This window comes from Poromitra crassiceps, assembly GCF_964638095.1.
Source record: "Poromitra crassiceps genome assembly, chromosome: 1".
In the NCBI taxonomy this organism is placed as follows: domain Eukaryota; kingdom Metazoa; phylum Chordata; class Actinopteri; order Beryciformes; family Melamphaidae; genus Poromitra; species Poromitra crassiceps.
Genome location: NC_139623.1, coordinates 30,451,259 through 30,468,744, shown reverse-complemented (window position 1 = coordinate 30,468,744; position 17,486 = coordinate 30,451,259). Strand labels below are relative to the sequence as shown.

The 17,486-nt window shown below is 41.0% G+C and overlaps 2 protein-coding genes across 2 annotated transcripts in view; one reads left to right on the top strand and one right to left on the bottom strand.

Annotated features, from left to right (window-relative positions):
• Positions 1 to 12,017, top strand: part of gnb2 (guanine nucleotide binding protein (G protein), beta polypeptide 2) — a 28,083-nt gene extending 16,066 nt beyond the window's left edge. Inside the window, exons 7-10 of the mRNA XM_083637032.1 lie at positions 2,257 to 2,323; positions 2,411 to 2,612; positions 8,553 to 8,769; positions 10,670 to 12,017. Coding sequence (XP_083493158.1) covers positions 2,257 to 2,323; positions 2,411 to 2,612; positions 8,553 to 8,769; positions 10,670 to 10,776 — 593 coding nt within the window. The 3' untranslated portion in view covers positions 10,777 to 12,017. The remainder of the gene's footprint in view (positions 1 to 2,256; positions 2,324 to 2,410; positions 2,613 to 8,552; positions 8,770 to 10,669) is intronic.
• A 1,058-nt stretch (positions 12,018 to 13,075) lies between these two features.
• Positions 13,076 to 17,486, bottom strand: part of mink1 (misshapen-like kinase 1) — an 87,197-nt gene continuing 82,786 nt past the window's right edge. The window contains exon 30 of the mRNA XM_083648109.1: positions 13,076 to 17,393. Within this exon, the coding sequence (XP_083504235.1) occupies positions 17,310 to 17,393 (84 nt within the window). The 3' untranslated portion in view covers positions 13,076 to 17,309. The remainder of the gene's footprint in view (positions 17,394 to 17,486) is intronic.

The window sequence follows — 17,486 nt, the reverse complement described above, 5'->3', positions numbered from 1 at the left end:
GTAGGCTACATGAATGGAAATGTTTGATCATTAATATCTACTTTTAGAAATTATATAGGTAGGTAGGTTATATAGGTTTTCTTGTTTTAATAATAATAATAAAAAGACTTAATGTGTAACTTTTCCTCCGTGGGATCGAAAATGGTATGAGTGAGTGAGTGAACTCTGAGAGAGTTCATGTCAATTCTGCTAATAAATACATAATACCTGCTTCTTGCCTTTTAGGGGTATTTTTTTCTCTTCAGTTACACAGGTATCGTGATGTATCGTCTTCCAATATATCGATTATCGCAGTATCGCTGTATCGTGATAATATCGTTATCGAGGGCCAAGTATCGTGATGATATCGTATCGTGAGCTACTCAGCGATTCCCACCCCTATTGCCAACGTTGTGCCAACGTGTCATTGCTATCTGGGTAGCGTCCTGCTAAGGGGTAGCTCAACTGTTGAGCTGAGTTTTTCTCTCATCGGCTCTGATAGGGCTATTGCGTTAATGTTGGAGTTAACAAAGTTAGCTGGTAATCAGGAATGTCACCGTCACCGATAGTTACAGGTGAGCTTACAACCTTTATCTGAAGGCAATAGAAGTGTATGGATGCATCGGGACCACTGGGGGAGCGAGCCAGCACCAGTCAAAGCTGTCAGGGTCTGTGTTATTCAGTGTAGCTCGAGGCTAATATGCTAGCGTGAGGGCAGGCAGGAGTTGGCTAATAGCATTGGCCAGAAGTTTTGCAATGAAAGCTAGAGCAGTTTATTGAAATGCATTCTAACCAGCGGAAATATTCACATAAAACAATAACGTATTGCTGGTGGTGGCCGTGACACCGGCGCTGCCCTACTGAGGTTAGAGAAACTATCAGGGGGAATGCAGGATTGCAGCCAAACACCCTCTCGAGGCAGCGGATCTGCTAGGCCGAGTTGTCACAGCCATTCCAGCCTGATGTCCGGGTCTCCGGGAAACTGGTGCACTGCACACCGGTATAGCTTTTGCACCTTATACTGCTGTTACACTAACTAAACTACTAAATACTCCAAACACACAACTACAATTTACACTATGCACTCTAATCAAAAAGTTCCATATCTCTACTCAACAACAACAATTCTCCACACTCGCCACAAGGCCCAGCATTGTGTACAGCCTCTTTTATAAACTTGGGCTGGCAGGGGCCTAGGTGCGACAGATGGGCGGGCTGGGTTTGGTGACGTTACGAACCAAGCTATGTCACAGACCAAGAGCTTTGCCAATAGAAAGAGAGGGAAATTTGAGTCTACGTCTGGCCTTTTTGCCTTTTCTGGATGTATGGAACTGCATAAGGTCTGTGAGAAGAGATGAGGAATTACTCAGATTATAGTAAATGTCAGGACTTTGACCTGGATTCCTCAAGAACACTGCTAAATTCCAATATATGATTTTCAGCAGAAAAAAGTGGAAAAAGTGTTGAGTATCTCTTTTATATAGATAGATAGATAGAAAGATAGTCTATTAAGCCAAGTGACCCATACTATTTTGAACAAAAGTACGATAGCACTTTAGATTAGGGAACGCACATTAACTATAATTAACTATGCGTTTTTCCCCCCATCAATAATATATAGCACTAGCGCCTTATAGACCCCATACTGAGCAAAGCATACTAAAAGCCCAATTCATGTGCAACAATGTCTTTCCTGACTGCTAATAGCACTAATTAGGAGGCCATTAAGAGAACCCCATAGTAAGGGTCTGTGTCGACAGGGAACATGTATTTGAGCAGCCAGCGCATTTCTGCAATTCATTCTCTATGGTAAGGACACGCGTGATGCTCTTCCCAGGACCGCAAAAAAACAACAAAAAACGCTCTGTGTGCTGTGGTCTGTGTGCTTTGGAAGCGCTCTGAACATGATTTACAAAGCATTCTGATCTGAAAAACATGTTTCCTATGGACACAGCCACTTAAAGGGTACAGGCTACTTGTAGTCAAATACAATAGTGCAAAAATAAGGTGCTAATAAGTGGGTTTGTAGTATTGACTATTAATGAACCAATACACTACTAATATGCATGTTAATAAGCAACTTATTAATAGTTAATAAAGTGTTCCTCAACTTACTTGTACGATAGTATTCCTATCTTGTCACTTATTAAAGTAGATGCTCCTTACACCTGGATGTGAATGTAAATACACCAGCAACTTTAGTACTTAAGTTTTATTCAATTCCACAGCGTGACCCATCCAAATGTGTATAATACTGTATTTATTTTGTTTTCATAGGTTACCTGTCATGTTGCCGTTTCATTGATGACAATCAAATCATCACAAGTTCAGGAGACACTACATGGTGAGTCCTGTGGTAGCACAGATCAAATGGTCTGGTTTCCAGACTGTCCCGTTGCGGGAGTCTAAGCCTGCGTTCTCTCCGCCACAGTGCACTGTGGGACATCGAGACGAGTCAGCAGACCACGGTGTTCTCGGGCCACAGCGGTGACGTCATGAGTCTGTCCCTGTCACCCGACCTGCGCACCTTTGTGTCTGGAGCCTGCGACGCCTCCATCAAGCTGTGGGACATCAGGGACAGCATGTGCCGACAGACCTTCACAGGCCACGAGTCGGACATCAACGCAGTCTGTGTGAGTGTGCTGATGGCACCAGGGGTGGAGTATATAATATACGCTGCAAATTCAAACCTACCCATCAGTCTGTGAGTGTGCTGATGGCACCAGGGGTGGAGTATATACGCTGCAAATTAAAACCTACCCATCAGTCTGTGTGAGTGTGCTGATGGCACCAGGGGTGGAGTATATACGCTGCAAATTAAAAGCTACCCATCAGTCTGTGTGAGTGTGCTGATGGCACCAGGGGCCGAGTATATACGCTGCAAATTAAAACCTACCCATCAGTCTGTGTGAGTGTGCCGATGGCACCAGGGGTGGAGTATATATGCTGCAAATGAAAACCTACCCATCAGTCTGTGTGAGTGTGCTGATGGCACCAGGGGTGGAGTATATACACTGCAAATTAAAACCTACCCATCAGTCTGTGTGAGTGTGCCGATGGCACCAGGGGTCGAGTATATACGCTGCAAATTAAAAGCTACCCATCTCTCCCAACATATAAACAGAGACAAAACCTGGAACTCACACTGTAAAAGAGTTTGCGGACTCCTGTTACATCCAAGTGAGCTTTATTGTCAAGTCAAGTTTATTTATAGCCCTAACATGACACTGGGTCCCGTCAATCTGACATGGCATTCTTGTGTCTAGCTTTGGGAGAGACACTACTAGAGGATTATCAGGATTATCGATTAAGACCATATTTGCATATCCTGACCAATAGGAGGGGAAACTCATGTTCGATATTTATGACCAGATAACTTGTAAGCCCCTTCTAAACATGCAGTGAAATCTGCATTATAACCAGCTGCTAGCCGGTCGGCCTGCATGTTTAGAAACAATTGGCCGCTTTATGCACACTCCCGCGAGTGCGGATCATGACCATCTGAGCCCCTAGTACAGGATCCGCATTATTGGAAAAACGGCTGTTGTTTAACACTGGCAGCTCATGTTCCGGATCATGTATGTCTGAGTGGGCGGGTGGTTAAATGGCACTTTACAAACCATTAATGTCCCAGTGATCATTATTTTCATGAATAGACGTAGCGTTAATTACGTGGCTGGATTATTTGGAAGAGAGCCAAATTAGGTGAGTAAACAAGTAAAAGTTGAATCTTTCTTTCTCTCCCATCTGCCAGTTTAAAAATGCAACAAGGAGATGATACCCTACTTTTAGCCTACTGCATAGGCTAAAGTACCCGCTAATGTTCACGTAGCCTATTAATTAATTAATCGTTCGGGCAATCGCTTATATCAACTAATTAAACGAGCAAACTCACGGTTTCCTCAAGTGCTGCAAACGGCTTGAATGGTTTATTTTCCTCCCGACCGGTCTGTCTTGTAGGCTATGTAAAAATGCAAGCGTTGCATCAGCCTATATCGAGACATACAGTATAGCCTAACTTTTGAGGGGAGAAAAAATTTAAAACTAGTCAGATATGACTTGAATGCCACTTGTAAAATCATCCACAGTGTAATGTTAGTGCGACGGTGCGACCACTATTTTGACTGGCAGCTTTTGGCCGATGTAACAAAGGCAACTGCTCACTTTTTCTGGCACATTGCCACCCCACGTTATCGCCTGAATGTGTCGGAATGCATCTTCTGTTAAAACTGCATGTTTTTCAATCGAGTTTGGTTACGATTCGCTAAAGCTGTTTCCACATTTCTTTTTATGATACACCCTACCGCACCCCCTCCCCCCGCCCACTCTACTCGCTATCGGCAGAGAGAATACGGACCATTTCCAGCTGTTTCTAAACAAAGACTCCTCATGTCTAGAAAGGTAAAACCGGAAAATATCCTGCTCTGGCTAGCCGGACATGATCCAGACTTCATGTTTAGTAGAGGCTGTAGTGTGTGAGGATCACACACTACATTACAGATCATTTCAAAAGCAGAGGCAGCAATAGCCAATGAGAGCCCAGTTTACAGTGAGACGAGGCATAATAGTTGTATAGAAAAGTTATATTCATGTTAATAACTGAGATGAATAATGAAGGGATAATAAAGTGTGGAACCCGTTGATTGCCTCTCTTCAGCCACCACTTCACCCAAATTTGAGTTTGAGTGAAGTTTGTTTTATCTTTAGTTTTTTTCCATGCACACTGGTTCATGCTGGATCATGCAGGTTCCCATGAGTAGAGGTCCTGACGTCAGTGACATTTAATGAGTCATCAGGATCATCTCAGTTGCCTAATTGTCTGGTGTGAGCATATTTACGCCTGAGAGACACTGTGAAATCCGCAATCCATTTTCAAAACCTGTTAGTAAGTCTTCTAGTATGTCCCCAGCTTTATTCCAAAATGTTAACTAAACTACAAAGTCACTAGCACAATGAACTATGTTTTACAGTGTTTTCCCCTGCAAATCATGTTAAAGCTGGAGTGTGTAACTTTTGTAGTGCAGAACCTTTGTCTCCCCCTTGTGGCACTTCTGGCAGTGGAGGAACGTGTTCTGCATTCATGTGCTGTAAAATAAGTCCCAGACCCCTTCCTTTGCTCTTTGTTGTCACGCAAAAACTGGAAAAAGTTTAGTTTTATTATTATTATTTTTTAGCACATAATAAAATCAAAAACAAAAAAAGGATACAAAAGGATGAAAAGGTTGTGCAGGTGAAGAGACAAGAAACCTTAATGGGCTTATGCGAGGTCTCTTAACTAAAAAATTAAACGCTGCCTGGATGACAGCTAGTCTGTACAGCTATCAACGTGTTGATCTGTTGTAAATGCTCTGAGCAATAAAATACAACACATCTTCTTTATAGCATCCATGTTTCCACATTCTGACTTAAAAGCTCGTGAAAACAGAGGAAGAACGACTTCCCAACTCGGGAAATGGGACAATCCGAGCAGCACATGAATGCAGCATTTGTCATAGCTCTTCCGTAGCCTACTCCGTCATGCCTGTAAACCAGGGAATAAATAGTTTTGTAACACAGCCCCCACGAAATGACTTCACTTCAGAACTGGAAGAACAGACATTTGGTTCACCATCATAGAAGCAGTAGCGGCTGGTGCATTTTTGTCCAGGGAGGGCTATACGATGGGGTTGAAATCAATATGATAATCATAAGGATTCTTCTCAATATCAATATCATATGTTTCACGTATGCAAAATCAGTGTTCATCTCATTGAACTGAATGGTGATGTCAAACAAACCTTATATTTTCAAATAATATTCCTGCCATACCTCATTTGATCAGTTTTTAAGTAACATTTGCTTGTCATCATCAATTTAGACAGCAAAAATGTCACTATTAAAATAACTTCATATCATCACGATGATTCCACTGAAAGATAACAATAATAGGCTATTGAATTATCGTCCACTCCAGCCCTACATCAAGCAAGTAGTAACGGACGTTACTAGCTACTAGAAACGTCTGAAAAAGACCCGAGTGTATTTTCTTCCTCTGTAGCCTGTTGTTTAATGGCGAGCTCAGGGTGATCTGGTCCAAACTCTTTCACTCGATGCTTCTCCTGTAAAGTCCGTCTCTCAAACGGCGTCGTTTTGAGTGACTTCACAGAATTTTCTTTCTCCATTCTTGCAAAACGTATTTTGTGTTTTATGGCAGTTGAAAACAAACTTCTTTGCTTCGTGCGCATGCTGCAGGAAGACAACAAAGCCGTCGGCGTGGGACTGCTACTAGTGTTTATATATACTGCGTCGCTACCCATCTACGTAGCCTAGCCTACGTCATGACACTCACTCTACCTGACCCCTCCACCTGGTCGCTAGATACGTGCGCCCAGAGCCCTCCCAAATCCCTTTGTTTTTGAGAGTGAACAGCGCATGTACACAGATCCTGATACTCTAATGATCTGCACTGGTGGAAACCGGAAGTAAACCGGAAGTCCCCGGACGGCGTCCGTGGCAATTCGGTGCAAGAAAATATTGACCCAAAAACAGTAGCCTACACATGTAGATCATTATGAATCTACATATTTATTGCAGATTATATACTCACTATCTAATATTCACCTCGCTCATAAAAAATAAATATATATATAACGTTTTATTTTCCCAGCCAGGTACTCTTGCTCCATGTGGGTATAGGTGGGGCAGCGCCCTGGCGCCCTCTAGTGGCTGGCCGCCACTGCATAGAACAGGGCTATTCAACTAAATTGTTCATTGTCATTGTGTACATTGTCTGAAACCTAAGGGACCGGGGGCCGGACCGTTCCCCGAGCAATTATATGTACACTTGACACAATGCGCCACCACATTTTCGCAGCCGCTCTGGAATTATTATTAAGTAGGGGGTGCTGTAAGGCAGTGGTTCTCAAATGGGGGTCCGTGGCACTTTGCCAGGGGGTCCGCGAAAAGTTTGCAAGTAAAAAAAATAAAAAAAATAATAATAATTAAAAAATAAATTGCTACATGTTACTTATTCCTTCTCAAACTACTTCCTACATGATGCTAGTCTATCAAAATATCTTGGCTGTCATTGATTGTGTTGCATAGTGGTTTTCTGTACTGTTGACAAATTGTGATATTGTAAGTCGCTTTGGACAAAACAAAAGTGTCTGCTAAATGACGTAATGTAAATGTAATGTAATAAAAAAAAAATATATATATTTTTTTTTGCAAAATCTTCATAGTTCAACGAAAATAGTTTATGCTTTAAATCTAAAATGGTTCATGGATTACATTCTAATAACAAACCTATCAAATTAAAAGTCAAGCACGTTACCGTGGAAACAATTAAGCTTAGCCCAAAATCACAAATCAGAATGAGGGGGTCCCCGGTATATTTTCTATCTTGTAAGGGGTCCTTGGCTGAAAAACATTTGAGAACCTCTGCTGTAAGGAATGGAATCTCGACGCAGCGTTGAAGAAAATTTTATGTTTTTTGGACTTTTATCCATATTTAGAAGAATATTTAATTTTAAATTAACATTAGGATTATACTGTTGTGATGTCATTATTCAGTATCTTCTCCTTTTCTATTATTAGTATTAGTATTAGTATTAAATACTGAGTATCTCATGAAAAACTATTAATATTGCATATTTTGTGTTTAGCTCCGTCTCACAGCATTGTAACATTGTAGTGCAGCAAGAAAGGAAAACTACTGTAAACATTTGAACTATATTTCTTGTTTAGAACCTATAGCTAGCAACATCACACATCTCCTGAAACACGATTTATAATGCATCTTTCTTGATTAGCTACATACATCACATCGCCATCTCCTGAAAAACATTAATATTGCACCTTTCTTGTGGCTACATCACAGCATCTACTGAAAAACATTTATAGTGGAACTGACTTGTTTAGTACACTTTAGATTCACATCACATCTGAAAAACAACCAGTCGAGTGTAATAAATAAATGAGGTTTAATTGTAAAAAAAAAAAAGAAATCGATTTTTTTTGGGGGGAACTCATTCGCGGGCTGGTCGGACTTGATTGGCGGGCCGGATTCGGCCCGCGGGCTGCCAGTTGAATAGCCCTGGCATAGAAGGTCTAGAAGAGCCGCACAACGGAGTTATTTATCCCCATTCACATTAGCAGAAGGCTAACTGGAAATTAGCAGGCTAGGCCAGACAGAGGTCTCTGGTGCGCAGTGCGGGAATGTCCGCGCATGACAGCAGATTAAAAACTCTGGTCCTATAGACCCTTTTCACGGGGGCCATTTTGTGCCGAAAAGGCAGGATAAACACAGGTGCAAGCAAAACACTAATGAGGGCTTTAAACTTCCAATGATTGGAATTTGGAAACCCTCATTAGTGTGTTGCTTGCACCTGTGTTTACCCTGCCCTTTCGGCACAAAATGGCCCCCGTGAAATGGGTCTATTGTGGAATACAGAGAGTTATCTAGTGGCAATATGCTTAATCTGCATTGTGGGAACTCATTTGGCAATGGCCTGAATGTAACAGACATTCATTTACTGTATATTTAAAAGTTGCGCATTTTAAAATAACCCACACCTCTCACTTCTCCTCCTCAGTTCTTTCCCAACGGCAGCGCCTTCGCCACAGGCTCGGACGACGCCACCTGCAGGCTGTTCGACCTGCGCGCCGACCAGGAGCTCAGCCTCTACTCGCACGACAACATCATCTGTGGCATCACCTCTGTAGCTTTCTCCCGCTCCGGACGCCTGCTGCTGGCCGGCTACGACGACTTCAACTGCAACATCTGGGATGCCATGAAGGGAGACCGAGCAGGTCAGTGAGACCGCACTGCAGCAACGTGATGTGGTGGAGAAATAGAAGGAGAAATTGTCTGTTTAACAGAAAATGGTCGTGATGAAGCTGTACCATAGACCGTATACAAATATGGACATAGCCATGTGACATTACCCATTTGTTTGTGGACTCCTGTTTTTAAGCATTGAGTTTGACATTTTGACCATTTCCATGGTGGTTATTTTTGGGGTGGGGGGGGGGTAGAAGCAGCTAGCGCGAGACCAGGAGTTTCCCACAGAGCCGCAGCACGGCCTGCTATTGGTCCATGCTCGGGAAGCAATCACTGGACAGGCGACCTGTCAATCACGCCCCCAATGCATATTTAATTTATCTATTTTACTCTAAATGGGACCATAATTTACAAAATGAATAATAACGATCAAATAATAAACGTATTATCACCTTTCAACACACGGGTACAAAGTGCTTTACAATAAAAACAGAGCACATTTGGCACAGAGAAAATAAGAGAACGACAGCCATAAAGAGACAAAATCTAAAACAAAAAGGAAATACCACGAAGTTAAGAATTAAAATAATATATGAAGAGTTAAGAACAGAGTAAAATCGATTATAATAAGAGGCAGCTCAGGTAAAACCAGGAAATGCTTTTTGGTAAAAAATTGGTTTTAAGATGAGACTTAAAGGGTTACGCCAACTTTTTGGGAGTTTAGGCCATTTGCCATATTGTCTATATTAAAACGTACATGGCTTTATTTTCCATCTACGTGCGGTACAAACTGTGGTAGAGCCCTCAAATGATAATAGCTTAGCGCTAACAATGGTAGTCATTGGGACATTTGCCTACTTCGGTTCAGTCGCCCAAAATGCACATTCAAACAGCGCCAAAAAGACTCCCATGTACATGTTGTGACTCGTGTACTCACCACGTGATGAAATAATAATCCAAAGTTACGTCAAACGGTCATTTTCGTAGTAAATCCAGACCAAGAACAAAACCGAACTAACAGGAGTGTATGACTGTAGTTACTTCCTCGTTTGCCACAGCACATGCACACGAAGAAGTAACTAGTTATACACTCCTGTTAGTTCGGTTACTCGTTTAGTTCTCGGTCTGGATTTACTACGAAAATTACCGTTTGACGTAACTTTGGATTATTATTTCATCACGTGGTGAGTACACGAGTCACAACATGTACTGTACATGGGAATGTTTATGCCGCTTTTGAATGTGCATTTTGGGCAACTGAACCAAAGTAGGCAAATGTCCCATTGACTGCCATTGTTAGTGCTAAGCTATTAGCATTTGAGGGCTCTACCATGGATTGTACTGCACGCAGATGGAAAATAAAGCCATGTACGTTCTAGTTTTAATACAGACAATATGGCAAATGGCCTAAACTCCCAAAAAGTTGGCGTATCCCTTTAAAAGGATACAACTGTATATAAAGGAGACAACCTTATTTCCTGAACTTCATGTTGTATTGAAGAAGACTTGACACCATAAACTCATTAGGAAAGTGTTTACTGAGGTCATAAATCAAATGAGAAGTAGTTGACATGTTTGGTCACAACCCCTCAAAAAGTGCACCCATGGTGCATCGTCTCCAGAGTCTCGACTCTAGAATATTTCTAGTATATATACGGTATATAATTACATACATATATTCTATAATATGATTACTCACTATGGCTATTAAAATGAATCTTGAATCTTAAACGGTTCAATACGATTAAATTCAATACGTGTATTGTATACCCCTACTATTCAAACAATTGCAGGCTCTGCGATGTGGAAATTCAACTTCATATTTAGATTTTTCTTTTCGATTAAGCATTCAGCTGTACGTGAGAGCAGCTGTTTTCCAGCAACACATGACTGAGCAATGAGCCTGCTGTGTGCCTCTCTCTCTGACAGGAGTCCTGGCCGGACACGACAATCGCGTGAGCTGTCTAGGTGTGACGGACGATGGCATGGCGGTGTCCACCGGCTCCTGGGACAGCTTCCTGAAGATCTGGAACTGACCCCTCTCATCAGCCATGCACATAGAACACACACACACGCACGCACGCACACACACACACACACACACACACGCACACACACACACACACACACACGCACACACACACACACACACACACACACACACACACACACACGAGACGCAGCCACACACAGACGCTATTCACATTTTGGGACACATAGTTTGCACACTGTATTCACACTGTATGTAAGATATAAACAGACAAAACTGAAACATTTTACTGTACATAATATATATGACAAGAATTAGGTATGAGTTTACACACACCCCACACTGTATGCAGGAAAGGTTCACAGGAGATCTAAACACGTGCTCACACTACCCACGAGCAAGGCTACATGCCATACACATGATGTAATCTGTACAATGTCCAAATGTGACCAAAATACAATCCAATCTCCAGTGGCTCAAATGAAAACACACAAATGCCACATATTTTACCTGAAGCCTTTTAACACATCCTCATTCTCACACACACACACACACACACACACACACACACACACACACACACACACACACACACACACACACACACACACACACACACACACACACACACACACACACACACACACACACACACACACACACACTCTTTTCTGAGACACCACTCCTTGAGTTAAACAGGGGAGAAGTTATTGGACAGTTTGTTTACGATAAAAAGTCCAAAATGCACTTCAAACGATTTTTCTGTACTACACTTTTGTCTCAGTGCTACACTTCTCAGCTATGGTAACGTGAAGGAATGAAGAAAGATCCATTAACATTGAAAAGATTACTGACAGTTATTGGGGACGGGCGGGAGGGACCGATGATTGATACAGTCCAAGGAAAATATCAATTCTTATTTTCTTCTGGCTCAAAAAAATAAAAAATAAAAATGTCCTTATGTAGTTACTGTTTTTATAGATATGTACACCCACATACATATAATATATAATAGTTTTGAAGTTTTTGTTTTATTAATTTTCTTTTTTACGCTTATTTTATTCATGTTTTCCCTGTGTGCCTCAGATACACTTTAAGGATTATTAATGGAGAATGATGAAATTTAAATTAATGAACTCAACCAGGTGAGTGAGGGGGGAAAAGATTATCAAGAGACATCTTAAACAAGCAGGGGCCAATATTCATACTTTGACTTTGTCAATATATTATGTCAACTTTATGATGGTATAACTGTACATACTATTAATAAATACACATAGCCTCTCTTGCCAGTTTTTGTGTTTCATTTTTTCCAAAGGTATGTGTTTACAAAATAAATTAATTGTGAAAAATTGAAAGACACTTAATTTCCACACTTTGCAGGCCTGACTGAGCAGGCCAACATTTGTCTTTAAACAATGTGGGGAATTAACTTGCACCATCATAATACATAAAATATATGACTGGCCTATAGTGACTGTCTCCTGCTCCAAATAGACAAAAAAAAGTAGTACAATTGACTAATTGTGTTCAGGTCAGATACAGATGTTAGTCAATTCTTTTAAATTCATTATTTTCATTTATACTTGAGTTATTCACTTTTCACACCCCTTAGCCACTGAAACAAAGAGTATAACACTTTATACAGGAGCATAAAGTGTGTGATTGTCTTTGACCACCAGTGGGTGCTGCAGTACTTCCACCAACCCACACCCTCTGCCTCCAATGATGGAAGGGTTAATTTTATATTCTCTAAATCTTTTCCTGGTTATTTAATTTAATCCTTTTGAACTTGTACGGCTGTAAAAGAGAAAAAAAGTGGAAATTCTGCCTTTTTGGTGTAACAGCAAATGGCGGTTTCATTTTTGTACATCAGAGCCAGGAGATCTCATGATTATAGAACCTAATAATGCCATCTTACACACAAGAGTACATTTGACTGGATTTTTACCTTTTTGTTTCCATCAGTGCTTATGTCCACATTTGAACTAATGAGTTGATATCAAGCTGAACCCCCAGTAATGATAATAGAAATATAGATAGTAGGAATTAAAACATTGATTAGTATGCAACTATGCATACTTAGTCATTAATTACCAAAACCTTTTGAATAGGTAAGTAATAGGTATATTTTAAAGAGTGACTTGTAACGTATGGATTGTTTACTGGTATTGTTTAACTACTTTAAAAAAAAAGTACTTGTTTTACTTTTTAACTGCTCTGCTACTGTCTGAGCCCTATTAAAATCTTCTGTAAATGCACATCGAACAAATTAAAACAAATGAGGCCAATACAGACTAGCATGAGATCAATGTCTTTTATTTTTCAAACAATTCTGTGTTAAGACGTGAATTCATTCAACACAATCTTTTGAAACTTTAAAGTTGATCAGTCTATGAAATACAATCTGGAGTTAACCTCTCACGAGTAACACATACCTGCACGCACACTAAAACATTGCAAAGATGTTTACAGTAAAAAAAAGCATACGATATTGTAGTTCTGTCCAAAGATTCTGTTTTCTCGAGCTCCTTAAGTTTGACCTGTCTCACAAATATGCAAATCCATTCATACTTTATTGATAAGAAACATATGCTGATTAATTAAGGAGAGTCTCATTAGAATAGTTGAGTGGAAAAAGAGCATCCTCTCCCACCAAACTATTATCTGCAATTCATTAATCAATACTCATACTTCATAAAGGCAATTTCTGGGATCCTTTCATAAATGCAAAATCAAAAGATGCAGCCCAACAGTTAAGCGATTGTGTTATTATACTGACTGAGCGCTAGAAGTCATCATTTCTTGTGATTAACGATTAAAAGATTAAGCAAAGTAGGCTACAGTACAGTTTCTCTAACAAGAGACAAACAAGCCAGCCTACATTCAGCCTGCCAAAGGCCACAGAAAACCATCAATTCCTACAGGTCGCACTGAGATAGACAGCCAATGTTTGGCTGGTTTCTGCACGATTTTGAAAAAATATCAAATTTAGATATTTTCACTGATATTGCAATTGATATGATTTGCAATATCAAAGGGAATGATCATTTGTACATCATTCTAATTTTATGAATTTGATTGAAAAACATTAAAATTATTATGGTGTGATCTTAATGCTAGAGTCTTGCCACAGCCACACTCAAGCGCCAAAAAACAAAGCAAAACAAAAAACACTCCTGTCTTTCTGTTGGAGTACACTCAACTATAGCTTTGCTCCGAGCCAAAATACATTGTGCTTTGATTAATATAGCGGTACATGGTTTTATATAAATACAAATCTGTTTTATAGATGTACATTCATTTTTATTTCTCAATATAGGCTAATTTACATAATCATTTAATAAAATAGTCTTTTCATAATATATTAAGCTACTTTCCCCACTTATGGTTACACAATCAACATCATTAACGAATAAGCGTTTACCTTTTCTTTGTTGCAAGAACCTACATTTTCTGTGCAGACATCACACACCGGGCAATTTAGCTCCATTTAATCTGTGCATAAATACTATTCTCAACAAACACCTTTCATATGGCTTTTCTCTGGCTCCCACTTTCGCTAAATCTTTTTTTTACGTGCCACATTATATTGATTGATTGGACATTATGTGTTATTGCACCTTTCTGAATGGACCGTTTCACGTCACTTATTTATTTTTCATGTGGTGTCAAAGAAACATTCCAAGTCCATCTTCTGGATATTCTGGATTTGATTTAAGTGCACTTGTTTGGCACAGGACATCATATTTAACAGGGGAGCGATTCTATATAGTTGCACCTCTTCGTGAGACAAGTAGGGTGGGGGCTACTCACAACCCGTCGTAAAACTCCTCCCTTTCCCAACTCAAAGGCACTGCTTCAACTGTAAACCAAGAGTGCCAGAGACCCCGCTGGATTGGAAATTGTGACGTTTGAAATGTAGGTCATGGCACATAACAGCTAAGAATTCAAACACATTCGTTAAAGGGGAAAACAACTAAACAGTACTATATCATCCGATTCTATGGCTCATGTGCACTCCAAAACAAGTGCTTTTGATATACAGTATTTGTAAATGTACGTTTACTCAAGTGAAAGTGCTTTCCTTGCCCATTTCCCGTTTATGATCTGTAACCCATGTGATACTACTGTATATAATCTTTGATTGAATTTCATCTGCTCTGACCATACATATACTGTACTCTATAGTTTTCATTTAGACTACAAAAATCTAACTTAACTTTAATGATGAGTTGTAGATTTTTAGGAGACTATCCTATTGATCATGATGGGGGGGGGGGGGTAGCTAGTGATAGGAAGGTGGTAGAGAGTCTGGATTCGAGGGGTGGCTAGGGCGATGTGGGTGGTGGGAGCGGGCATGGTGGTAGAGTGGCTAGGGGGATGAGAGTGGTGGGAGCGGGCATGGTGGTAGTCAGGACTCGAGGGGTGGCTAGGGGGATGTGGGTGGTGGGAGTGGGCATGGTGGTAGAGTGGCTAGGGGGATGTGGGTGGTGGGAGGGGGCATGGTGGTAGAGTCAGGACTCGAGGGGTGGCTAGGGGGATGTGGGTGGTGGGAGCGGGCATGGTGGTAGAGTGGCTAGGGGGATGTGGGTGGTGGGAGCGGGCATGGTGGTAGAGTCAGGACTCGAGGGGTGGCTAGGGGGATGTGGGTGGTGGGAGCGGGCATGGTGGTAGAGTGGCTAGGGGGATGTGGGTGGTGGGAGCGGGCATGGCGGTAGAGTCAGGACTCGAGGGCTGGCTAGGGGGATGTGGGTGGTGGGAGCGGGCATGGTGCCACAAAGAGCTGAATGGCCACACCACTGCGCCATGGGCTTAAAGGCTTACGCTTGTTTGGATGATGTGCTGAAAGGAGTATACTGGTTAGTGATCTGTAGGATAGCTTTCTTCTCAAATCCCTGTACTCACCATTCAAGCTTTCTGCCTTTGGCCTCAAGACTGTTTTATAGCCCTAACAGACAATATTGTGAACTTTGGCAGGAGGTATAGATATAAATGATATTAAGTCTCATGTGTTCCAGTCGTATTCTCCAGTGCCTAATGAGATGGAGTCCTCTCCTCTGTTGTGGTATTGCAGAGCCACTACAAAATTATTTAAATCTTTACACGGGCCTAAGACAAATATTACGTCGCAATCACACCAAGAGCTGATCTACTGCAATGTCATGGACAAACACTTTCTCACACACAAATCCACAGCAATGAAATCCACAGTAAGAACAGAAATACAGTACAGTTGAGTAGATCACTGTAGGAGGGTGGACACTACCTCAGTGACATCCTCCTTTACACTTCCCACTCAAATCCACGTCCGGCCACCTCTTTCTCCTCCAAAGCTGTGAAGTCATCTTACTCCCTACCACTACCATATTTTGTAAAACTAAAATATATGCACTCCTCTCAAACAAAGACTCCCCAAGAACAGCATATATTGCAATATAATAGCAATATAATTACAGTAGAGTAAAATTAAGAATAGCAGTAGGCTAATACCAATACAGAAACACTACATATAAATATCAAATCCTTGTAGGTATTTTGTAAATCTATGGAAAAAAAAGTTTAGATACAAGCCAGATGATTCAAACAATTAATGGTTTCACTTAAACCATGAGTAAAGAAAAACTGAGGCAAAGCAAGAGATGTCTCAGTACTGATTCCGACCTTATAGTAGTGCACACACGTCTCAAACTTCTGATTAGTTTGAATTACTTCTTAGTTTGAAACTGAATGTTACCTTGGCGTTACCTTGGCATTCAAGGCTTATTTGCCATGATCAAGAGTTGCAACATACAATGTACATTGTTTGCCATTCAGGTCAGTGAAAGCAGGATTTATGGTTACCGGTACTATCTCTCTGTTATAGATGACTAAATCAAACTGGATAACAATGGGCTACTTTTGTCACAACATTAATGTCTCTCTTGATAACATTAAAGTCTCTCTTGATTGACTCTTGTATTGAATCCTCTTCCTTAGGCCCCCCTGAAATATTTGGCGCCCCAAACCATTGGGGGGCCAGGAACCACTGCAGATGGGCATGCCAGCATTATTTCACGTCTGTGTGTCTTATAGCAACACACAGAATGGAGGCTATATAAAGAGGCCTGCAAGTGATTAAAATCTAAGTTTCAGGTGCTATCTATTTACAGTTGCACCTCGACATATTGATAAATAATGCCTCCCTCAAAATGTATAACCGCCAGGGAATGTTTTAACATCCACAATTAGGAACTAAATAGTTACGACTGAACACAGGTCCACAGAGTAAAGTAAATCAAGGCAAGAGTATATACAGTACAAATTTACTGATGGCATTAACATTTGAAGCTCATCGGTGATGTGTCATGATGATTCCAGGGAGAATGTTACCAGGGAGACTTGGTAGCAATCATATGATGAACTGTGTATTAAGGAATTTAGGCTGGAATGGATTTAGAGTTTGTTTGTATGTGTGTGTGTGTGTGTGTGTGTGTGTGAGTGAGAGAGAGGTGGAGAGGACGAGAGAGGTGTGTGCATTTGTGTGCGTGCGTGTTGAAGAGTTGTCTCCAAACCCTGGTGGGATCACAGCAGCTTGTTTCACCAGTTCATGATGCAGTTTCTGTTCAGGGTCATGAAGTAGACCTGGCTGCTGCCTCCGGACCGCACCGACGCAAAGAACACCTGAGAACCGGCATGGGAACAAGGACATGCATGTCAGTACCGCCTTTAAATTCAACTTCTACCTTTTGACCTTACTGCCCTTCATAATTAATT